Here is a 25,277-nt window from a genome sequence, read left to right as displayed (position 1 = left end):
GGCTTCATGGCTTCTTGCACCGGGGCCCTCAAGGTTTCTAGTTACACCTCTGGTCCTTTTTAGCAACATATGGCAATGCTGAAAGGTTCACAAGCATTGAATATGAGCAGTCCAACAGCAACTATAGTCATAGCAGATTGTGTCACCTTGATGGGGCCCAGAAGCACAGGGGTCCCAGAGTCTGAATATACAGCTATTTATGCAGCAATAGCGTTTGGCAAATACATTTGGATGACAGAGCTGTATATATAGTTTGGGAGCCTGTGTGCAATCACTATACTATGCGATTATTACGGACCTGCTCTAAACATTATTTCTGTTCATTATCTCTGAATGCTATTTATGCATTAAGAGGGAAATTTTACCCAGATTGATGCAAAGGAAGCTCACCGCCCAAACAGTCTCCCGGCAGGTATAGTACAGATTAGAACAGATCTGTATTCATTAATACGTGCAAGCTATGTGTGCACATAAGTCTGACTTGTAAGTCAGCCTCTTACTGTCCACTGTGCAGCAGAGCTCTGACTGAGGAAGGGAGAAGCAGCACAAGGATACAATCAGTTGTGCTGCATGCTGTTTGGTGGAGAGAATAAACTGACAGGGAGTTACGCTAATCAGCCTGCTGCTTCTCCTTTTATTGTCCAATCACAGGCTGAGGGAGGGACGAGACCTGTAAGTGTTACTTAACTGCAGCAGAGAAAAATCAGGTATTTTGCCTTGCCAGACAAGACTGCGCTGCGGGTCTGAGCTGTGTAATCTCAGGACTGGATGCACAGAAATCCCATATGTAAGACGGCTGGCTATTGGCTAGCCTGAATTTGTAGGAGGGGTCTGGCCTGTAAATACGGCCACAGTTCCTCCTCTTGCCGTCGGATCGTTTCTGGTATCCCACCCGCCCAAAACCCTTTTACAAATATTTACTTGAGTATGCCCCCTATTAGGCATATTGACCAGCGCGACCAAGGCACACCTCAGATAGTCCATGGTCCCATCGCACTCCTGACCGCGTAAATACCTTCAAGAATTGGGTGCTGCGGTAGTCAACGGGTGGCAGCTAAAGCAGAAACACGTTCGTTGTTTTTTACCACGATGCACGTCAATAAATAGACGTATTTTGCAAATTTGGAGTGCCGGTGTCTCTGCTTTAGCTCAAGGCACACCTCAGGTCGCGGTACGTAGGGGGGTTTACGCATGGTCGTGTCCAGACTCTGACCTCTGACTCTGAGATTTATTTTATCTGTGTATTTCGTTGTTTGCCTGGAGCTCAGCTTTAAAGAGAGGGTGAAAATCACAGGTGGAACTGGTAAAAGGTTGCATCAGATGACCACTGTGATGAAGGGGTTAATAAAATAAATAGCCAATAGTAAATTTGCCTCCGTTGTTCAAACACGGATCCTCTCCTGCTCTTCCTCCATCCGTCTTTGTAATTATTCCCTCATTGCAGCGCAGAAACCTTACACGGCGTGACCTAAGTGCGATAAACACGTTCTGCCCGTTATGACCTCTGCGACATCACTTGATAAACATTTCACTTTTGGTAGAAGTAAAGTATAAGACATAGCACCAGTTTTCTGCTACTTCTTAGAATTCTATGCACCGGGTGATAGCCAGTTACAGCCGCCATAATTATATTAACATTATATAAAATTAAAAAATGACAAAATATTTCCCAGATGTAACAAACGCTGGAACACAACTCTTGGACCGTGCAATCTGCAAGTTTTCTTTTTTTTTTGCAAATGTAGCAAATCTTACAAAAATATTACAATATACAGATTTGTTTTTCTAGATCTTCTTGTCTTTTAGCTTCCGTTTTGCTGCAGTTTATCTGAAATCGGAAATGAAAAGAAACATTTTGAATAATTTGTTATGCAAGGTTTGGACTGTGCTCACGGTGGCCGTGCTTTGGTTAAATATGGAATTCAGGAACGGCATCTAGCTGTTTAATATGGAAGGGGGAGGCAACCTCGGCACTGCCAGCTGTGGTGAAACTACAAGTTCCATCATGCTTCTGCCTCTGGGAGTCATGCCTGTGGCTGTCAGAGTTTTGCAATGCCTCATGGGACTTGTAGTTCCTCAACAGCTGGAGTGTCAAGGTCGCCTACCCCAGTGTTAGACAAACTTTAAAAACACTCTCAGTAGAGCACTGTTAACAGAGGCGGCTCTTTAATTAGGCAAATTAGGTGATCGCCTAAGGCCTCGCGCTCACTGGCATGCCTGATCACCCACTGTACCGAAATGCCTGCCCACTGACTACCCACTGTACCGACTTGCCTCACCATTGACCGTCCACGGTACCAACTTGCCCTTGCCTGACCACCCAATGTGCCAGCATGCCTTACCACCCAGTGTACCGACATGCCTGATCACCGATTTCCCACTGTACCGACATGCCTGACCAGTGACCACTGACTTCCCACTTGAACAGCATACCTGACCACTGACTGCCCACTGTATCGGCATGCCTGACTACTGACTTCCCACTGTATCGGCATGCCTGACCACTGACTTCCCACTGTATCGGCATGCCTGACCACTGACTGCCCACTGTATCGGCATGGCTGATCACTGACTTCCCACTGTATCGACATGTCTGACCACTGACTGCCCACTGTACCAACTTGTCTGACCACTGACTGCCCACTGTACCAACATGTCTGACCACTGACTGCCCACTGTACCGACATGCCTGACCACTGACTGCCCACTGTACCGACATGTCTGACCACTGACTGCCCACTGTACCGACATGTCTGACCACTGACTGCCCACTGTACCGACATGTCTGACCACTTTATAGATATTAGTATGATTAGATATAAGACAGAAATACAATTCTAGCTCTAGCTGTCTGTGAATTCCTAGTTTCTGGCATTTAAGGTTAGTCCTAAAATATCCAATTTATACAGTTCAAATGTCATTATTGTTTGCATTTTTTTTTTATATGGGTGTACCGGGGGGGTCTCACCTTTAGGCCTCACAAGGTCTAGAGCCTCTGTGTGTTAATATTGAGGTTGTAGCAGTGTCTGTAAACTAATTTCTTACATCATCAATCTTTTTAACAATGTCCTGCTATTTCAATCTCCAGTAACCAAACAGTGTAACGCAGGCAACAGGACAAGAAGGGTCAAAAGAGTCAGCATATAGCATTGAATGACACAGAGGTCAGCCAAGGGAATGCTCTTGTTTCAAGTTTCATGCTGCGTTATCATTCCCTGTTTGGTTCTCCTGAAGTTAGCACCAATAAAATGCAATATAGAAAAGCCAGCAAAATGATTTTGTTCCTGGCAGGCATGGTATACTCCCTACTCACCTACCCATTTACTTTACTTAAAGCAGACATGAAGGCAATTTACAAAAAAAAAAGAAGCTTTTAGCCATAATGTGCTAGCATGCAAAGCGAAAAACAAAATTGCTAACAGCTACAAAGAAGCTTTTATGGAGGAAGAGACGTACATGCTGTCTTCTGCCTTAGAAAACATAGCAATCAGCATTTTTATAAAGCTTTATCTGCGCTTTAACCCATCAGATAAAAGCAACAGATGAATAGGGTTGCCACCTGTCCGGCATTCACCCGGCAGTCCGGGTTTTGAACGTTGTGTTCGGGTTTCATGAAAGCTGAAACCTGGGCAGAAGATGTCAGGCAGAAAGGGGCAACCAAAATTAAGATAGGGGCTACTGGTCACCCACTGAAAATAGTCTCTATTGTGATATTTACATATGAATGGGTGGCGCTATTTACATATAAATAAGCCACAACTAATTCTCCCCAAAAAATGTCCGTGCGCCTCTAGAGTTACATAGTTACATAGTATTTGAGGTTGAATAAATACACAGGTCCATCAAGTTCAACCTTTGTGTGTCTGTGTGTGATTGTGCATGTGTGTGTGCATGCGAGTGTTCGGGTTTCGATGGAAGATAAGGTGGCAACCCTACAGATGAAGCCTCTTCAATACCACGTGCTATACATTGCTGTAATGATATATGGAGTTTTGGGGTTGAAACGTACCTTCTACTTTTCTGTGTACGCAGTGTAGCTCACATTGCTCCTTCTCGTCAAATCGGTTCAGGTTCCCACCGCAGCCACTGAACACAAACGGGCGACACTCTCTCACTAGGTGGTTATAATACCATTTCAGCGTGTACTTTGTACATTCACCCTCCTTCATGGGGAAGCTGCATATATCTAGATAAAGTAACAGACATATCAGCATATAGGCAAACAGGAGTAGCTGTGTTACAATGTAGAAAAATTGTATTTGTATGCTGTGCATAGTGAAGTGATTGTGCTGTACATCTCACCCTGTACTGATGTATCTCTCTTACTCCGTAAGCTCGCCTCTGATACTGTTGGAATGGTTGTGTCTGCAAAAAGAATAAATTACAGTAGGAAAAACAGTTGGATTGTGGCTGTAAAGAGAAGAAAATACAATAAAAAAAGAGAAAAATGGGAGAAAGAGGAACGGGATGGAGGAAGTAGGAAGGAAGGATAGAAAGAGGGAAGGAAGAAAGTAGGAAGGAAGGAGGGAAAGAAGGAAGGAAGGAAAAGAAAGGAAGGAAGGAAAAGAAAGGAAGAAAAGAAGTGAAAGAAAGAAAGAAAAGAAGGAAGGAAGGGTAAGAAAAAGAAGAAAGAAAAAATGGAAGGTAAGGCTGGGAAAAAAAGGAAAAGGGAAGGAATGGAAGTGGGAAAAAAGTAAGGAAGACAGAAAAGGACAGACATGACGGAAGAAGGAAAGATATAAAGGAACAAAATAAGTAAGAGTAAGAAAGGAAAAGATGAATGGAGAGAAGAAAGATATATGGGAGTTATAAGAGACACATAGATTGATAGACTCTGACCATCTTTCATTATCGTGCTCTCTGTGCCATCTTCATCAATATCCTTGTAATCATCCACCGTGTATATGTGCTCATAATCCGGGTCATTGGTGTTCACCACCACCCTAAGTTCTCGTCCTGGAGGGGATCATAAGAGGCAGTGATAAGAACCGTTCAACAAGTACTGGGATGAAATTAAGCATGGGAAGCTCAAGCAGCAGAAAAACAGCAATCAAACAAAAGAAAGACAGCAGAAAGTCGCCAGGGAGAGCAAAGGTCAGGCAAACCAGAACAAACAACTTCAGGATGAACTAAGACAGATCAGACAAAAAACACCAGAGGAAAAAATGTGTTGACCACAGACAGAACATCTGAAGAAGGAAAATGATCTCATGTTTAGCATAGCATGAAACATAAAGGGCTACCTAATGCCAGAATGATAAGTAAAGGGTCCTCAAAGGAGCAGAGTACAAGCTTTATAGAGAAGGAATGCCAATGGATCAGAGTACAGTTGGAAATGGAAACCACCATACATGCAGATTGAAGGCAAATAGCACTTTGGCAGAACTCAGACATGACACCTTACAGGAGTATACTGGAGTGAATGGACCAAGCAGCATAGTTAGAGTACATCATTTATTAAAAGCAACAGGCTTGAGCTAAGACACAAAAGTGTAAAATCCTACAGTGCTACATACATTATATCCAGAAGTTACCCACAAATCAGCCTCAGCATCATCTCCACAATCCCACCCAGCAGTGACAAAGAAACCACACCATGGAGAGCCCCATAAATACCACCCACCATAATGTAAGCGGTTATATCCAACAGCATGCCATAAAAATGCACCATAGACATAAATGATACCCAGCATTTATTATCCAGCAGTAAAACAGTGAAATGCAAACCATCCAGACCCATGAATATTGACCATCACCACAAATTTTATGCAGCAGAGATCACCAGGGTATTCCAAAGAGCAGCAAAAAATCATAAGCTACAACATTGTAGACCTCTTTCAGATAAAGGGAAAACAGGGACCATGACAGGAATACAGAGACATTGTTGTCAATTTGAAGATGTAATGAAAACTTAGACTCTGACTAATGCAATGAAGCAAGCGTAGACCTTATATTAACACGCAGCAATGTTAGAGACCTCACAGCAGCTAATACTGAAGGTCTTTGATAGACGTTGCAATGGCTAACAGCATAATGGGACAATACAACCTAGACAAACAACAATGACATCTTGAAGGGTAAGGATACCCAAATCTGATATTTCAGTTGTTCCTGGATGCAGGTGAGTTGAACTACCCATCAGCTTCTGATAACCCTCAGGGTCTCCCACCTCAGCCACATTCACTAAGGAGTCTCACCTCCTTCACTGAAGCACAGGGGGAGTCTCAATGCTCCAGCTGCACTTTTCATAATGCACATTAAATAAAAATTTGAGATATCGAGATGTCCTTATAACATCAGCAGTGGGTTTGCACAGCTGGATCAGGTGTGGATATCTTTCAGCTAGAGTCCCCAACAGATTAAAAAAATCAAAGAGTGATTCAACCCGGCTGCATATGCATCAAACTGAAATATCTGTTTTGGGTAAACTCAAAGAAATAGCTTAGTATACACTTGAAAACACTAAATAATAAGCACCAAAACTGTGCAAAAATAGAAGCAAAGCATACACTAGGTAGGACATAGAATAAAATAGAATTATGCCAGCACGCCCAAAGGCTTCTCTACTTTGATTACAACGTTCCCCTAAAATCAGGACAGTGTTTTGGGCTTCTTTGTATGTTCCCTAAATATCTAGAAGGCTTTAAAATATGTGCCAATAACATGAACCAACTACCAGTAATGTACGTAATGTTAAAATCTAACCAGTGTGGTTTGCACCCAAATAAAGGATCTTCTCTTCCAATGCTTACTCAACCCATCTACAGGCTTCCCAGAGCTAAAAGTGTGGTTCAGGCAATGGCATCATATGGACAGCAGGAAACTTGCACCTTTTCTAGGAGTCAGCTTGTTTGGAAATGAAAATTAACAATACGAGGGAAATCTTTGAACTTGAATGAGGAAAAAGCAGGAAACAGGTGATCATTATCCTTTTTCTTTTTGGTCTTCTTGATGCTGTCTGTTCCACTTCTATTTGAGTGAGACAACACAAAGACTTGGAACAAAACTTGGCATGAGCAGACCCAGCAACCAGCACTGTGCTATTAAAGCAACTACAAAGCAAATCAGAGCAGTTACATGGTTGACCCATAGATTATCATGATTCCAAGACAGCTGAGTGACATGAAAAGCACATCACTCTAGGACTAGCCAATGGAACTTTGAGAGTTTTCCAAGGCACCATGGTAAATCCCTACTTTCCATATACATTTCTGTGCATGTTTAAATGACAGAATATTGGCTGGCTAACAATTGGGAGGATTTGACTTTTGACCGTAAGACCGTAAGCCATCACCTGCAACAGAGTTGGACAAAATGAAGCCAGTAACAACTTTGAGAAGTTAGAAAGATTTGTACCCATTAACCAGACATAGCTGCTATTATTGAACATTAGTCCCCACCAGGAATGTGTTAGGTGTGTTGGTTACATGGGTCTTTGGATTAGTCCAATCCTGCTTAGTGTTACAATACAATAAACCAACAAGACCATACATCATAATGGATATCAACCGCCTCTGAATGCAAAAGTGAGTTGCCTACAGCTGTTAATCACATACTTGCAAGTCAATGAACTCTTGAATCTCATTGCTTGCTACTGGCAACACACTTTCCGTTCAGACGCTTGGTGCATAAGGCTTATCGTCTTATACTTAGCCCTTCAGTTAAGAATTTCCTAATTGATTAGACAAAGAATATTTGAAGTTTTTTTTACATTAAGCCTGATTTTAGTTGTTAACCAGGTAATTGAGGGCATGAAGTTTACTGCTCAGACTTTTCAAACGCACATGTAGAGCACTAAAGGGAGGGCTGGCAATAAATTCAGGCAGGACATTAGCTCATATTGTCTCCTCCTCGTAACTAGCTTTCTATTGGCTAAAACAAAACCACAGAAGCCTAAAAACACCTGAAAAACGAAAAAAAAAAAAAAGCTTCAAATCACCTGAAAACACTCAGGTTTTAATGGGGGCCTATAGTTTTTTTGGGTGCTCCAATGATAAAAATATTTTTTAATAGAGCTCCCAGTTCCATCCAAAGACCATGGCCACCACACCAAATGACAGTGTCAAATGCCCCTGCAGGGTTCTTCATCATGTAGTACAAATGAATGGTAAATGCAGTTGAAGAAAAATTATGGCTTTGGTGGAAGGGAAGGAGCCACAAATTATTAAGATAACATCTCGCCATTGGTGTGTCCAACAGATATATGTTTTATCTTATTTGCACTAACAGTTGTTTTAATTGCCAGCCCTCCCTTGGTAGAATATTATGCGATATCTTAGCCAAGGATAAAAGACTGCAAAGCAGCGCTGACATAAAAGCAGACACCGGACTGGTATGTTTACATGTGGCTGACTGTAAAAGCAAAAGCGGTGTGGACAGAACATGTGACTAGCTCTTCTGCTGCTAAGAGATCCAACTCACCCTCATCTTCATCAATGTGAGTAAACTTAAGAGCTGGGACTGGGACTAGACGTGGGCTAGGCGGATATGATGGGGGAGATGGGTTGTCAGAAAAGTAACCTGAGAGGTATAAGGACACAACAGATTCAGATGGGGGTGTTAGAAAATGTCCACGGTTGAGAACTGCAGTGAAAGATATCCTATTGCCTTTGGCTTTTAGTTTGTATAAAAGTAGTGGGTACGGACAACTTTTACAAAGCGTTTCCAAAGCTTTTCACAAGCTTTACTGAGCTTTGCTGAAGCTTTTTCACACACCCCCTCTCTCCAGTTTGAGAATGTAAAACAAGGTCTAAATGAGAAAGGTTGTGGTCACAATAGACAAGCTGCTGGAAGGCTTCAGCAAGCTCATATCAAGTTTCAAGTAGTCCTGAAGCTTGGTGAAGCCCGCTAACACCTTGGTAGCCAGCTTTTCTATTAGGATATGTGTTCAACGCCTCCAACTGGGGCTAAAGCATTTAACAATAATGCCTGAAGTAGGTCGAAAGCTTTGCAAATACTTTGAAAAACTGATCTTCTCTCATCGTTCTTGTGATAATTGTCATTGTGATAGCAAGTGAGGGACAATCTCCCCAACAGGAAAGCAAACACCAGTGAAAACATAAGAAGGTATACATGGAAGCCTCTTGGATTCAGAGGTATAGTTATGATTGAAGACTGGCCTCTAGAGTCTTGGTTGCTCTGTACCATTGGGATAGGATGAGTTGCCCTCAAACCAACGGACAAAATGGTACAAGAAAATCTTTATCAGGGCTTAGAGTGAAGGAAGAGCTAATATCTGCACAAGCAAGAGAGGAATGTGTGTGGGGCGGTTTATTGGAATTGGAGTCAATCGGAATTCTCCTCAGAAGGCAATTTGGGCTGTTACAAAGTATTATCCTACAGTCTCCAGCTGGTAGGATTCAAGAGCTGGCTATTATTGGGATTTCCCTTCCAGATGACAGGTGTCAGGAGGGTAAGAGAAGAACAATGTCTTCACTGGGACACAGAGACAGAGAAAAATTCTACCCCTAAACATTTTGGTTGGAGTTTAACCTAGGTATTGATGTTTAGAGAAATGAATGACCAAGGACCAGCTATCGAACTCTAGGAACCTTTACCAATATTTCAAAGCTTTAGTAGGAGCGAAGGCATATATGACAAGGATATGTTTCACTGAAGTTCTCCATTAAAACAGCCACAAGAAATGTCTACATGTGTTATCACATGCTATTTAGTAGGTAAGCAACTGGCCAGCTGAGCCACATCATTAGAATCGGTATAAAAATCGAGTCTGGCTGCACATATTAAATGCATGTAATGATACACAGTAAAAGAATACAGAAATTCTTCACATGACTTAAATGTTGTGATGTATTTGTACATTAATAAAAAAGCAGAAAATGTTGATAGCCTGAAATGGATATTGGGCGTAGACCCCTCTTTCATTATTGGGTGAATAATGCTGCAACACATAGTACACATTACCCTTGAGGATCCACCAATATATAGTATGTTGTGTTGTATGGGAATAAAGAACAAACCCAAAAGGAGCCCAGCAGTGCCTGTTTGTTCATGATAATTATGTACAGCTCTTCTCCCCCTTTATTTGTCACAGCAGCAAGGCTGTAAAATACATTAAGCTAACAACAATATTCCAGATACTTTTTATTTTGCTTTGAATGGAGAGAGAAATCATTGGAACATTTGTCCGTTTTTAAGCGGTGAACGGGTCATCCAGTTAGGAGTGATACACATGAAAAATTCTCAGGAAAAGTAGCAATACTCCGCATATACCCAAAGACTCAGACGTGGTCCCCCCATGCAGTTCCACAACAGGTCAGATATTTTGCAAAGAGCCATGAAGAATGGGGAATCAAAATTCCTTGAAATACATTGACTGTATTTGTCAGGATCTGGATCTTCTATGTGTATGATTTTTAACTTGAGATGCTCCTCACTGTACACATACAAAAGCTACCCACCTGAGGACCCAGCTCCCTGTCTGGTACCTCAAGAAAATGAGCAGCCCAAGCCTAATAAGAGCTCCCATTACCAACCCATCAGAGAACCCAAAGCTGAAGCCTTGAATCTACAAAAACAAATCCCACAGACACAAAGGCTTGTTTTACTGCTGTTTGGGTCCCTTTTGGGAAGATTCCTTGTCACTTCCTGTGCCAGAGACATGACAGGAACTGATTGAAAAGTTCCTCATTGGAAGGTTTTCCCTCACCTCCTGTTTATCTGACAGTAGTCACATTTTGGATTTTCCCTCATCGTTCTTGTGATGATTGTTACTAGGATAACAAGTGAGAAACAATCTACCCAACAGGAAAACAAATACCTGGTGTATATGGAAGCCTCTTGGATTCAAAGATATACAGGTCTATTCACTAAAGGGTGAAGAGTTTGGAGAAGGCCGGAGAAGTGAACAATCTAGGCCAAAATAGCTGATTTGGATGAATTCTCCAATTCAGCTCACTTTCCACTTCAGCTATGTTGTCCTGGATTGTTCACTTCTCCTCCCTTCTTCAAACCCTTCACCCTTTTGTGAATAGAGCTGATAGTTATAATTGAAGACTGACCTCTAGGGTCTTGGTTGCTCTCTACCATTGGGATGAGTTGCCCACAAACCAATGGACAAAATGATAAAGGAAAATGACTCAAGCACCACTCCCTAAATGGGTGGCTACACTTAATCTATTTGATAGAGTCAAGTGAGATGGACGAATAAAATGTATAAATCTGGGGGAATCACCAATACTTTACATGGCTAAAACTCCCCTAAACCCTCACAATGTAATTCACCATTTTGTATCACCATTTTGTTTTGCCAGATGTTTGATTATCAGACTGCACCTCTGACTTTTATAAATTGATAGGCTATAATAATGTATTATGTTTCTTTTAGGGTCATAGCTTTTTAGATGGTTTAAAACACGTCCACTCTTCCTTGAGAAAGTCGGATGTGAATCACCAAAACATCGGTGTAATAAAGCTACTGTACTGTTCTCCTTGTTCATCCTATGGAAGTGCTTACAGTACCTGTAGCTACATTATTTGATTTGTGTGTGTGTATCCTTATAGAACCATGAAGAAACTATGTTTCCTCCATGAAACATGATCAAAATTACAATAAACTCAACTATGCCTATCAAATGGACCACCCATGCCTATCCATTTAGGGGTGTCAACCAATTTTTATCAATTTTTACCAATTTTTTGTCCATCATTACAGGTTTCCTACTTCAAAACTAAGAAAAAAAAATTTGCTTGATGTCCCACTGTAACATATAACTATAGGCTCTCCACACAGGCATCTGGTTTTACCTCAAGGCACGATCTATGTTTCCTAGTCACCTATTGCTTCTATGTTTTATTTGGCAATATGTTGTCTGCCAGACCAAATGTCCATCAAAATAAACTGTGTGAGTTTGTTGAAGAAAAAAAAAAAATGTCCATAGCTTATTCGTCAGTGAAGCTGCATGTTCATTCGTTCTATGTGCGTTAACCTGCTCTTGTTAGAATGGGGTTAAAAAAAAATGTTTATTTTCTCTTCTGGGCAAACCTTCTTTATTAGGTTTATTTATAAAGTACAAAGTGAACCAGCAAAATACCTCATCATGGCCACTAGATGGAGCTATAATATATGTATGCGTCTGCGTGAAGTGTATGTGTTCATGTCTGTTTGTGGGTCTACATGCAACACGAGTGGCAAAACATGTCAAGAGGTGCGCAAGGGATTTAAATCCAAACAATATACAATGGAGTGTTAGTAGGGTTTGGAAACAGACAAACAGCATCGGTCTCATGGAGCCATCGGTGAATACACAGAGAGACGACACACACCGATCTGGAAGTGGTGAGTGGCAGGCAATGTGGACAACGATCGATCGCTATTAACTCTTCAGTGACACTAGGTTGTGCAAGAGAAATAATGCTCTCACTGGCATATTATCTGTTCATGACATAAGCAGGCGGCAGCCATTTTGTTTTCCAAATTGGTGTGAAATTAGGAGTTCTACATAGCAACCGATGAGATACTTGCTTTTCCCTACTTCGCCTGCTCTATTAAAAGGGCTATTTCTGATGTCAGCAGCTCCACCTTTCACCTCCTCTTATTATAAAGTAGATATAAATCCCAACTGAATAACATTTAGTTTGCCAAATGATTTTTCATCCTTCGTTTTATCTCAATGCTGATGATCTCCTGCAGCCTCTTGCAGGCCACTTACTATTTACATGCACATGGGAGCATAGGAATTTCACATGATGGCCACTAGATGAAGCCTGAGAGCATAGGAATTTCCCATTATGGCCGCTAGTTGAAGCCTGGGAACCTAGGATTTTTACATAATGGCCACTAGATGGAGCCTGGTTGCATAGGAATTTCACATTATGGCCACTAGATGAAGCCTGGGAGCATAGGAATTTCCAATTATGGCCACTAGATGAAGCCTGGGAGCCTAGGAATTTTACATAATGGCCACTAGATGAAGCCTTGGAGCATAGGAATTTTACATAATGGCCACTAGATAAAGCCTGGGAGCCTAGGAATTTTACATAATGGCCACTAGATGAAGCCTGGGAGCCTAGGAATTTCACATTATGGCCACTAGATGAAGCCTGGGAGCATAGGAATTTCACATTATGGCCACTAGATGAAGCCTGGGAGCATAGGAATTTTACATGATGGCCACTAGATGAAGCCTGGGAGCATAGGGATTTTACATGATGGCCACTAGATAGAGTCTGGGAGCATAGGGATTTTACATGATGGCCACTAGATAGAGTCTGGGAGCATAGGAATTTCACACGGTGGTCACTAGATGGCGCTAAAGAGCATAGACATTACCTATGCTCTTTGGCTCCATTAATTGGCCAGAATTACAACTAACCCATTTGCAGAGCTTTTCACTCTGCAAACCTTTTATGAATACACCCCTATTTGTATATCCAGCTTTAGTTACAGGTCAAGCTGTAAATAAAAAAAATGACAGACCACAGTCTTAGGATAGCTGGTCTGAACACATTCTTGTAAGTACCGACAATCCTTCAAAATGGTTGAACCCTCTACACAGAGTCGCTGGGGTGTTTTCAGTCCTACCCGTTTGTTCACTATTATAGTTAATGTGGGTGTTTAATTATTGTGGATTTCTGATACCTGCTTGGCGACGATTCCATATAGCATTGATGGGAACATTAACACTCATATACATACACACACACACACGCACACACACTCTCTCTCTTACATACCCCCCCACCCACGCCCCCACACTCTCTCTCTCTTTCCCTCTCTCTCTTTTTACCAGTCTGTATTCGGGAAGACTGACCTCCGCAAGCTGAAAAAGACAAGATAAAGAAAACACAATTGTTAGATCCTGTACAGGTAAAGCAGTGCAGCTGGTCAAACTTTTGTATAAAAGTAGTGGGTACGGACAACTTTTACAAAGCGTTTCCAAAGCTTTTCACAAGCTTTACTGAGCTTTGCTGAAGCTTTTTCACACACCCCCTCTCTCCAGTTTGAGAATGTAAAACAAGGTCTAAATGAGAAAGGTTGTGGTCACAATAGACAAGCTGCTGGAAGGCTTCAGCAAGCTCATATCAAGTTTCAAGTAGTCCTGAAGCTTGGTGAAGCCCGCTAACACCTTGGTAGCCAGCTTTTCTATTAGGATATGTGTTCAACGCCTCCAACTGGGGCTAAAGCATTTAACAATAATGCCTGAAGTAGGTCGAAAGCTTTGCAAATACTTTGAAAAACTGATCTTCTCTCATCGTTCTTGTGATAATTGTCATTGTGATAGCAAGTGAGGGACAATCTCCCCAACAGGAAAGCAAACACCAGTGAAAACATAAGAAGGTATACATGGAAGCCTCTTGGATTCAGAGGTATAGTTATGATTGAAGACTGGCCTCTAGAGTCTTGGTTGCTCTGTACCATTGGGATAGGATGAGTTGCCCTCAAACCAACGGACAAAATGGTACAAGAAAATCTTTATCAGGGCTTAGAGTGAAGGAAGAGCTAATATCTGCACAAGCAAGAGAGGAATGTGTGTGGGGCGGTTTATTGGAATTGGAGTCAATCGGAATTCTCCTCAGAAGGCAATTTGGGCTGTTACAAAGTATTATCCTACAGTCTCCAGCTGGTAGGATTCAAGAGCTGGCTATTATTGGGATTTCCCTTCCAGATGACAGGTGTCAGGAGGGTAAGAGAAGAACAATGTCTTCACTGGGACACAGAGACAGAGAAAAATTCTACCCCTAAACATTTTGGTTGGAGTTTAACCTAGGTATTGATGTTTAGAGAAATGAATGACCAAGGACCAGCTATCGAACTCTAGGAACCTTTACCAATATTTCAAAGCTTTAGTAGGAGCGAAGGCATATATGACAAGGATATGTTTCACTGAAGTTCTCCATTAAAACAGCCACAAGAAATGTCTACATGTGTTATCACATGCTATTTAGTAGGTAAGCAACTGGCCAGCTGAGCCACATCATTAGAATCGGTATAAAAATCGAGTCTGGCTGCACATATTAAATGCATGTAATGATACACAGTAAAAGAATACAGAAATTCTTCACATGACTTAAATGTTGTGATGTATTTGTACATTAATAAAAAAGCAGAAAATGTTGATAGCCTGAAATGGATATTGGGCGTAGACCCCTCTTTCATTATTGGGTGAATAATGCTGCAACACATAGTACACATTACCCTTGAGGATCCACCAATATATAGTATGTTGTGTTGTATGGGAATAAAGAACAAACCCAAAAGGAGCCCAGCAGTGCCTGTTTGTTCATGATAATTATGTACAGCTCTTCTCCCCCTTTATTTGTCACAGCAGCAAGGCTGTAAAATACATTAAGCTAACAACAATATTCCAGATACTTTTTATTTTGCTTTGAATGGAGAGAGAAATCATTGGAACATTTGTCCGTTTTTAAGCGGTGAACGGGTCATCCAGTTAGGAGTGATACACATGAAAAATTCTCAGGAAAAGTAGCAATACTCCGCATATACCCAAAGACTCAGACGTGGTCCCCCCATGCAGTTCCACAACAGGTCAGATATTTTGCAAAGAGCCATGAAGAATGGGGAATCAAAATTCCTTGAAATACATTGACTGTATTTGTCAGGATCTGGATCTTCTATGTGTATGATTTTTAACTTGAGATGCTCCTCACTGTACACATACAAAAGCTACCCACCTGAGGACCCAGCTCCCTGTCTGGTACCTCAAGAAAATGAGCAGCCCAAGCCTAATAAGAGCTCCCATTACCAACCCATCAGAGAACCCAAAGCTGAAGCCTTGAATCTACAAAAACAAATCCCACAGACACAAAGGCTTGTTTTACTGCTGTTTGGGTCCCTTTTGGGAAGATTCCTTGTCACTTCCTGTGCCAGAGACATGACAGGAACTGATTGAAAAGTTCCTCATTGGAAGGTTTTCCCTCACCTCCTGTTTATCTGACAGTAGTCACATTTTGGATTTTCCCTCATCGTTCTTGTGATGATTGTTACTAGGATAACAAGTGAGAAACAATCTACCCAACAGGAAAACAAATACCTGGTGTATATGGAAGCCTCTTGGATTCAAAGATATACAGGTCTATTCACTAAAGGGTGAAGAGTTTGGAGAAGGCCGGAGAAGTGAACAATCTAGGCCAAAATAGCTGATTTGGATGAATTCTCCAATTCAGCTCACTTTCCACTTCAGCTATGTTGTCCTGGATTGTTCACTTCTCCTCCCTTCTTCAAACCCTTCACCCTTTTGTGAATAGAGCTGATAGTTATAATTGAAGACTGACCTCTAGGGTCTTGGTTGCTCTCTACCATTGGGATGAGTTGCCCACAAACCAATGGACAAAATGATAAAGGAAAATGACTCAAGCACCACTCCCTAAATGGGTGGCTACACTTAATCTATTTGATAGAGTCAAGTGAGATGGACGAATAAAATGTATAAATCTGGGGGAATCACCAATACTTTACATGGCTAAAACTCCCCTAAACCCTCACAATGTAATTCACCATTTTGTATCACCATTTTGTTTTGCCAGATGTTTGATTATCAGACTGCACCTCTGACTTTTATAAATTGATAGGCTATAATAATGTATTATGTTTCTTTTAGGGTCATAGCTTTTTAGATGGTTTAAAACACGTCCACTCTTCCTTGAGAAAGTCGGATGTGAATCACCAAAACATCGGTGTAATAAAGCTACTGTACTGTTCTCCTTGTTCATCCTATGGAAGTGCTTACAGTACCTGTAGCTACATTATTTGATTTGTGTGTGTGTATCCTTATAGAACCATGAAGAAACTATGTTTCCTCCATGAAACATGATCAAAATTACAATAAACTCAACTATGCCTATCAAATGGACCACCCATGCCTATCCATTTAGGGGTGTCAACCAATTTTTATCAATTTTTACCAATTTTTTGTCCATCATTACAGGTTTCCTACTTCAAAACTAAGAAAAAAAAATTTGCTTGATGTCCCACTGTAACATATAACTATAGGCTCTCCACACAGGCATCTGGTTTTACCTCAAGGCACGATCTATGTTTCCTAGTCACCTATTGCTTCTATGTTTTATTTGGCAATATGTTGTCTGCCAGACCAAATGTCCATCAAAATAAACTGTGTGAGTTTGTTGAAGAAAAAAAAAAAATGTCCATAGCTTATTCGTCAGTGAAGCTGCATGTTCATTCGTTCTATGTGCGTTAACCTGCTCTTGTTAGAATGGGGTTAAAAAAAAATGTTTATTTTCTCTTCTGGGCAAACCTTCTTTATTAGGTTTATTTATAAAGTACAAAGTGAACCAGCAAAATACCTCATCATGGCCACTAGATGGAGCTATAATATATGTATGCGTCTGCGTGAAGTGTATGTGTTCATGTCTGTTTGTGGGTCTACATGCAACACGAGTGGCAAAACATGTCAAGAGGTGCGCAAGGGATTTAAATCCAAACAATATACAATGGAGTGTTAGTAGGGTTTGGAAACAGACAAACAGCATCGGTCTCATGGAGCCATCGGTGAATACACAGAGAGACGACACACACCGATCTGGAAGTGGTGAGTGGCAGGCAATGTGGACAACGATCGATCGCTATTAACTCTTCAGTGACACTAGGTTGTGCAAGAGAAATAATGCTCTCACTGGCATATTATCTGTTCATGACATAAGCAGGCGGCAGCCATTTTGTTTTCCAAATTGGTGTGAAATTAGGAGTTCTACATAGCAACCGATGAGATACTTGCTTTTCCCTACTTCGCCTGCTCTATTAAAAGGGCTATTTCTGATGTCAGCAGCTCCACCTTTCACCTCCTCTTATTATAAAGTAGATATAAATCCCAACTGAATAACATTTAGTTTGCCAAATGATTTTTCATCCTTCGTTTTATCTCAATGCTGATGATCTCCTGCAGCCTCTTGCAGGCCACTTACTATTTACATGCACATGGGAGCATAGGAATTTCACATGATGGCCACTAGATGAAGCCTGAGAGCATAGGAATTTCCCATTATGGCCGCTAGTTGAAGCCTGGGAACCTAGGATTTTTACATAATGGCCACTAGATGGAGCCTGGTTGCATAGGAATTTCACATTATGGCCACTAGATGAAGCCTGGGAGCATAGGAATTTCCAATTATGGCCACTAGATGAAGCCTGGGAGCCTAGGAATTTTACATAATGGCCACTAGATGAAGCCTTGGAGCATAGGAATTTTACATAATGGCCACTAGATAAAGCCTGGGAGCCTAGGAATTTTACATAATGGCCACTAGATGAAGCCTGGGAGCCTAGGAATTTCACATTATGGCCACTAGATGAAGCCTGGGAGCATAGGAATTTCACATTATGGCCACTAGATGAAGCCTGGGAGCATAGGAATTTTACATGATGGCCACTAGATGAAGCCTGGGAGCATAGGGATTTTACATGATGGCCACTAGATAGAGTCTGGGAGCATAGGGATTTTACATGATGGCCACTAGATAGAGTCTGGGAGCATAGGAATTTCACACGGTGGTCACTAGATGGCGCTAAAGAGCATAGACATTACCTATGCTCTTTGGCTCCATTAATTGGCCAGAATTACAACTAACCCATTTGCAGAGCTTTTCACTCTGCAAACCTTTTATGAATACACCCCTATTTGTATATCCAGCTTTAGTTACAGGTCAAGCTGTAAATAAAAAAAATGACAGACCACAGTCTTAGGATAGCTGGTCTGAACACATTCTTGTAAGTACCGACAATCCTTCAAAATGGTTGAACCCTCTACACAGAGTCGCTGGGGTGTTTTCAGTCCTACCCGTTTGTTCACTATTATAGTTAATGTGGGTGTTTAATTATTGTGGATTTCTGATACCTGCTTGGCGACGATTCCATATAGCATTGATGGGAACATTAACACTCATATACATACACACACACACACGCACACACACTCTCTCTCTCTTTCCCTCTCTCTCTTTTTACCAGTCTGTATTCGGGAAGACTGACCTCCGCAAGCTGAAAAAGACAAGATAAAGAAAACACAATTGTTAGATCCTGTACAGGTAAAGCAGTGCAGCTGGACAAACCCCCCTTTCTGTAAACAATTAAAAAGAGTTACAAGGTTGCAAAACCAATAACGAAAATTAAAGAATCGCCTGGTGCCTGTCTTTCTTCTAAGGCCCCATTCACACTGCGCGATTCGCAAATCGCGCGTTTGTCGCGCGATGTGCATTTTGCGCGATATCGCGCGATTTGTCGCGCGATATCGCGCAAATGCTTGCATTGAGCAAGCTTGAATCGCGGCTAAATCCGCTCCAAAAAGGGTCCTGCTGTAGCGACACACGACCCGCGACAGCAGGACCCTTTGCCCCATTGAGAAGCATTGGAGAGCGATATCGCGCGGTAAATTGCCGCGATATCGCGGGAATTACCGCGCGATAATTCGCTCAATGTGAACGGGGCCTAAGGTCTCGTTCACACCTAGGCGTATTGCATATGCGCGTCTGTCGCGCGACCGTGATTCGCGGAAAAAAAAGTTGCGCGCCCGTCGCGCGCTTCCGAACTTGGCTACTTGGCTGTATTCCAATGGAAACACGCAACAAAACGGCCCAAAGTAGTACCTGTACCTTTTCAGGCGTGGGCCGTTTTGTAGCGCGTTAGGGACGGGCGGAAATACGCCAAGGTGGGAACGAGACCATTGAATACAATGGGATTTATATTTTTGAGCGTTTTGTAGAGCGTTCGTCGAGCGTAGAACGCACTACAAAACGTTCAGGTGTGAACGAGGGCTAAAAGAGAACTATGAGGTGAGTGCTTTTCACTCACCTCATAGTTCCAGCCGACCTGTGACAATGAAACTGTCACAGGTCGGCTCAGTAGATCGGGAGGTGAGCGAACACATACCGGCGTTCGCTCACCTCTCGATCCTGTCACAGCCTTCTGCCGTGACAGGGGAGGGGCTGGATTCCCCCCTCCCTGCCCCGATCCGCCAGCGCTGACTGGGGGAACGGACGGGGGAGGGGGCGGCTACAGCTGGCTCTGCCTCTAGATAGGCAGAGCCAGCTGTCACTCACGCAGCTGGGCGGATCCCGTCACAATTGTCGGGATCCGCTTCAGCTGCGGCGTCTCAGTATACAGCTCGCGGTATACTGAGCCTAGGGTGACGGGAGGAAGCCTTAACCCCATAGTTCTCCTTTAATCTATAATATAAAATATGATTAAAATTAAAGTCTAGTGAAAAGATTTGGTTTGGGCATGCTGAACCATTGTTACAATGTACCTGGAATGAAGTGTTTCCCGTGATCTGTTGGTTAGTATAATAATCCTCCCCAATGTGATGCCAAATACGCCGCACAGTGCTGATCTTCAGATGCTGCAAACAGGAGAGACTGTGGCTGCAAAGGATTGCACTGATCACCCTCCCTTCCTGTCCCCTCACCCATCCACAAAACTCCCAATATTATTTTCCTAGAATGCAAGGCGTTCTGTGAATGGAGGAGGATGGTCCTGTCATTTATCCACCTCATCTCCATTCACCGAACACCTTACATTCTGGGAAAATAATACTGGGAATGTTGTGAATGGATGAGGGGACAGGAAAGGGAGGGCAAGATCCCTACACAGCAAGATCTTAACACCAGCATTGCCAGAAAGTTGGTGCTGTGAGGAGTAGCCGGCATCACTGATGGGAGGTTATTACTCTAAACAACAGCCAGCGGATACAATTCATTAGAGGTGCCTTATTACACTTCACATTAGGGCTGCAACAACTAATCGACATAACCGATTATAATCGATTATTGAAAAAGTTGTCAACTTTTTCAATAATCGATTAATCGGCTTCCGATCAGTTGGCTCGTTCACAGCTCCACACGCTGTGCGCCGCACCTCCTCCCCACCTCATGCTCGCCGCTGCCAGACCCGCTCGCATCCACGCTCCACACGCCGCACCTCCTCCCCGCCTCACATTTCCTGCCCATCCACATCCACGATCGGCACAGGGACGCGGGGAGATGTAGTAAGGAGGAGCAGGTGTGGGGGGATGACAGCCGCTGATAGACAGGTCCGATCTCAGAAGCAAGTTGCTGGAAGACTGCTCAGGTAAGCCTGCACTTTCCCACACATTGTGCTCTATAATGTATTGCTGGGATTTGTATTTCTCTATAGCTGATGGTACATTGTACTGTATATTATACATAGGAATACAAATCCCAGCAATACATTATACACTGTATGTATAATGTATTGCTGGGATTTGTTGTACTCCTCTATAGCTGGTGATAATCTGCATTGCACTGTATAGAGCACTACAAGTCCCAGCAATAATACATTATACAGCGCAATGCAGAATACCACCAGCTATAGAGGACTACAAAACCCAGCAATAGTACATTATACAGCCCAATGTAGAATGCCGCCAGCTATTATGTACTATTTCTGGGATTTGTTGTATTCCTCTATAGCTGGCGGTATTCTGCATTGCGCTGTATAATGTGCTTTTGCTGGGTTTTGTAGTCCTCTATAGCCGGTGCCATTACACTTTCCATTTCACTATATTGCACACCACACTATCTTTTTTTTCTTTTTTACTTCCACCGCTCTAAGCTTGCTCCTGTGATGAACTACAACCTCAATACAAACTAGTAGTCCATCACTGGAGCCATTTTTTAAACTTTATTTTATTGTTTATCCGATTAACCGATTAATCGAACCTAATAATCGGCTAACTAATCGATTTTGAAAATAATCGTTAGCTGCAGCTCTACTTCACATACACTTGTTGTATGCCCAAAAAAACATTTTAGTAGACTTCGACTTTAAAAGTTTTTCCTAATGCATTTTTAATGTAGTTTTGGATTGAATAATGAAGATAATGTTTAAAACCATTGTCAGATTTTTTGTTGTCTGTGTCCCAATCCGGACATTTGCCTTTACTTCCTGTCCTAAAAACACAATAGGAAGTGAAAAGAACTCTCTTCAAGGTGAGGGGGAATCCTCTTATAGAGAGCTGTTCCTGCAACAAGTGTCCCCATTGGAAGATTTCCTCTTTATTCCTGTTTTGGTGGCAACTGCTAGATTTTGGATTTGTATTTCTCGGTCATCAGGACAAACAAAGAGAGTGAATCTCCCCAGCAGGGGCACAAATTGTTTTCAGTATCTTAATTATGACACTTACCACAATGCTGGCTCATCTCCTGCCTCACATAACTGCGGACTTCCTCCTCCTGGTAACAGAAAGAACATACAGAATATATCATTGTGGTATGTACATATACTGAGAATAAAGAACCTAATAAGCCCGGGAAGGGCCAGCATAAGCAACAATGGGCCCACGTCTAGGGGGCACCATGGGTGATTCATACTCTGGGTGTGAAACATGAGAGTATTACATTTCTCTGATGTCAGTCGTTAAACAAATATGTCTACAGTTCAGGTAAATAAAACTCACTGTCATTCCTGGAGATCCCTTCTCTCCTCTACCTCCATCTGGTCCCATCAGACCCTAAAAAAAAATAGCAATGGAACACAATTATAAAAGCAGTAACATTAACATTTGGATTCAATCAAAATTTGCAAAATGGTAAAGCATGGACTTTGCTGATTGCAGAGTTATGGGTCCGACTCAGCAGCAGGGGCGGACCTACCAGAGGTGCAGCTGGGGTGGCTCCACCAGGGCCCGAGGCTGTCGTGGCCCATTGAGATGGCAGAATAACAGGAATGGGATCTTTAATGTCAGCTCCCCCCACCCGATTATCTTGGAGAACGTGCAGGTATCGGGGAACGGGGCGGGGTCTCCTCCAGGCACGGGTCTGGGCCTCCTCTCAGCACAGACAGAGGTGTAGTTCCACCCACTCCTGTTTACTTAGTGGGCCGGTCCATGCAGGGATTGTGGCCATGCCCCCTCACGCCGTCTATATGGAACCGCCGCTACTCAGCATGGGGCGTGTTGGAAGTTCTGCAGAGAGACCACTGCTTCCACATAGAGAGCAAGGGTCCTTTTCTGTAGCATGATGGCAGGGGACAGACTTTCCTACTCAGGCTGTGGCTGTGTACTTAAGAACACCAAGTGTAAGACTTTAAACAGCTTTTGTTCTGATGCATCTGATGTTCTGAAAGTTCATTTGGGCTTTAAATTAAACTGCAATGCTGGAACAGGTAAAGGGTATACTGCAAGACAGTAAGTATACTCCTGTAGCTCTATTTTATTTATTTAGTACATTTCTTATATTATAGTATCTTATGTCCTCAGTAGGGGCAGACAGCCAATTGGAGCTGAAGTAGGGAGGTGTCGGAGCATTATTTACTATCAATCAACGTGGCACAGATTCCCCGGTCTTTAGGGCCATGTATATGCCCGTCCCTACTGATCATATATAAGGTGTAAACACTGGGATGGACTCATGAAGTCTGGCCAGAGCTAGCAAGCATTCTGGACTAAAAATATAGCCCAAAATGGCCGATGATAGGCAACATCTGCACAGCAAACCTATGCACAGTGCAATTCATGGCACCTCAATGCAATATGAATTTGGGAACTTCACATATGAGACCTAGACAAGAATGTAGGTTTGTGTGATGGAAGCACTAAAAACGTCAGCCATACCTGCTCACCCCGTTCTCCTGTGACTCCCGGAACTCCACGTGGCCCCACAATTGCCTCTCCAGAAGGGCCCCTGTCACCCTGAGAAACAGGGCCATGAAAAACAATTAGACATAGTAGCACTTGGAGATGCTATATAATAACATAATGTGTGATAATATTTAAGCAAAACCCATCAAAATACAATACACTGTACTTATTATAGCAAATATCTAAATCATATGTATCAGCATTTTGGGCTTATTCATTTGTAAGGTGGGAAGGTTACCGTAGACTTAAAATATCAATCTACCTATACAAAAAATGAAAATGTTACCTTTACTTAGTAATGTTCTCACCTTCTGTCCTTGAAGACCTTCAGGGCCTTTTGGACCAGCAGGTCCTGGAGGACCCGGAGGGCCTGAAATCCCATCGATCCCTCTTGTGCCAGTTGGACCATTTGGCCCTACAGGACCCTAGAAAGCGGTTACATAAATTATAGTACCTTATTTGGGTAATCTATCAAGCAAACCACATTGTTATTTTGATAGAAATAAACAAAAGACTTAAAACTATGTATGCTGCATGATCAAAAGTATCCAGACACCTGCCGGTTGAATATCCTATTTTAAAACCAAGGTTATCGTTATGAAGCTGTTCTCTCCTATGTTACAATGAGGGCTTCTGTTCCTCTGGCAAGGCTTTCCATGAGATGCTGGAGCATTGTTGGTGGGATTTGCTCCATTTGGGTGAGGTTGGGCACTGATGTTGGGTGACCAGGCTTGGTTTTCAGTCAATGTTCCAGTTCATCCTAGGAGTGTTCATTGAGGCTCTGTAGGTTTTCGAAGGCTTCATGTAAGCCTGTAAGGTTCTTTAACATCCATCCCAGAAAACTGGTAGGCATGTTTAATAGGGTAGACCTCGGACTAAGTGACTTGGAAAGGAAGTGTCCTATGAAGACCCTTTGCCAGTCATTAAGCTCTTCAATACGACCCTTTGGACTGCCAAAATTTGCTGTTGAAGACCATGTGGCTGTAACCTGATGTTTAGTCCATACAGTATGTCCAGTATATTATATAGTGTGTCAACAATGTTGTACCATATAGTGTTTGTTGTATGATACTGTACACCATCATGTCACCATATATAAATTGTATGAATGCTCACCCTCTCGCCTTTCTCTCCTTGATCACCTTTATTACCCTGTAGTCCTTCAATGCCTCTGTCACCCTGCAAGGAGAAACCACAAATTAGTATCAATTAAAACTACAAACAACATTAAATAGATCCCGTCACCTTGCCCATTCAAGATGCAAAAGGTTCCTTGTTGTATGAGCCAGCTATCAGCTAATGGGCCAGATCACACTATTGATTAATGTTTTCACCCAAGGTTCACACATTTTCAAATCAGATTTAATCAGGGAATGCGTGCATCCTGGCCTGAAAGGCGTGCGAATCTTAGGAGAAGACATTGGTGTTTATTTTATAAACAAACATTTACTATAGGAACTCCAAAGACATGCTGGAAGGTTAATTGGTTCCTCTCACAATTGTCCCTTGTATGTATGCATGTGAGGTAGGGACCTTAGATTACAAGCTCTTTGAGAGCAGGGACTGGTGTAAATGTGCTTTATGTAAAGTGCTGTGTAAATTGTCGGCGCTATATAAATACCTGTAATAAATAAATAAATAATAAATGAATAAATAGAGTGCATCCATGTTGCTCGGTTTGCAAAG

The 25,277-nt window shown here is 42.3% G+C and overlaps 1 protein-coding gene across 1 annotated transcript in view; it reads right to left on the bottom strand.

The window, feature by feature from the left end:
• Positions 1–1,715: 1,715 nt before the first annotated feature.
• The window catches only part of LOC108797962 (collagen alpha-1(VII) chain-like), a 168,515-nt gene continuing 144,953 nt past the window's right edge, over positions 1,716–25,277 (bottom strand). Inside the window, exons 108-118 of the mRNA XM_018569650.1 lie at positions 24,708–24,770; positions 23,900–24,016; positions 23,565–23,642; positions 22,410–22,463; positions 22,137–22,185; positions 18,968–18,976; positions 8,422–8,520; positions 4,840–4,956; positions 4,303–4,365; positions 4,010–4,186; positions 1,716–1,828 (exon numbers count right to left, since the gene is read on the bottom strand). Coding sequence (XP_018425152.1) covers positions 1,803–1,828; positions 4,010–4,186; positions 4,303–4,365; positions 4,840–4,956; positions 8,422–8,520; positions 18,968–18,976; positions 22,137–22,185; positions 22,410–22,463; positions 23,565–23,642; positions 23,900–24,016; positions 24,708–24,770 — 852 coding nt within the window. The 3' untranslated portion in view covers positions 1,716–1,802. The remainder of the gene's footprint in view (positions 1,829–4,009; positions 4,187–4,302; positions 4,366–4,839; positions 4,957–8,421; positions 8,521–18,967; positions 18,977–22,136; positions 22,186–22,409; positions 22,464–23,564; positions 23,643–23,899; positions 24,017–24,707; positions 24,771–25,277) is intronic.

This window comes from Nanorana parkeri, unplaced genomic scaffold, assembly GCF_000935625.1.
Source record: "Nanorana parkeri isolate BGI_ZX_2015 unplaced genomic scaffold, ASM93562v1 scaffold1372, whole genome shotgun sequence".
NCBI lineage: Eukaryota > Metazoa > Chordata > Amphibia > Anura > Dicroglossidae > Nanorana > Nanorana parkeri.
This window is presented reverse-complemented; position numbering and strand designations above follow the sequence as displayed.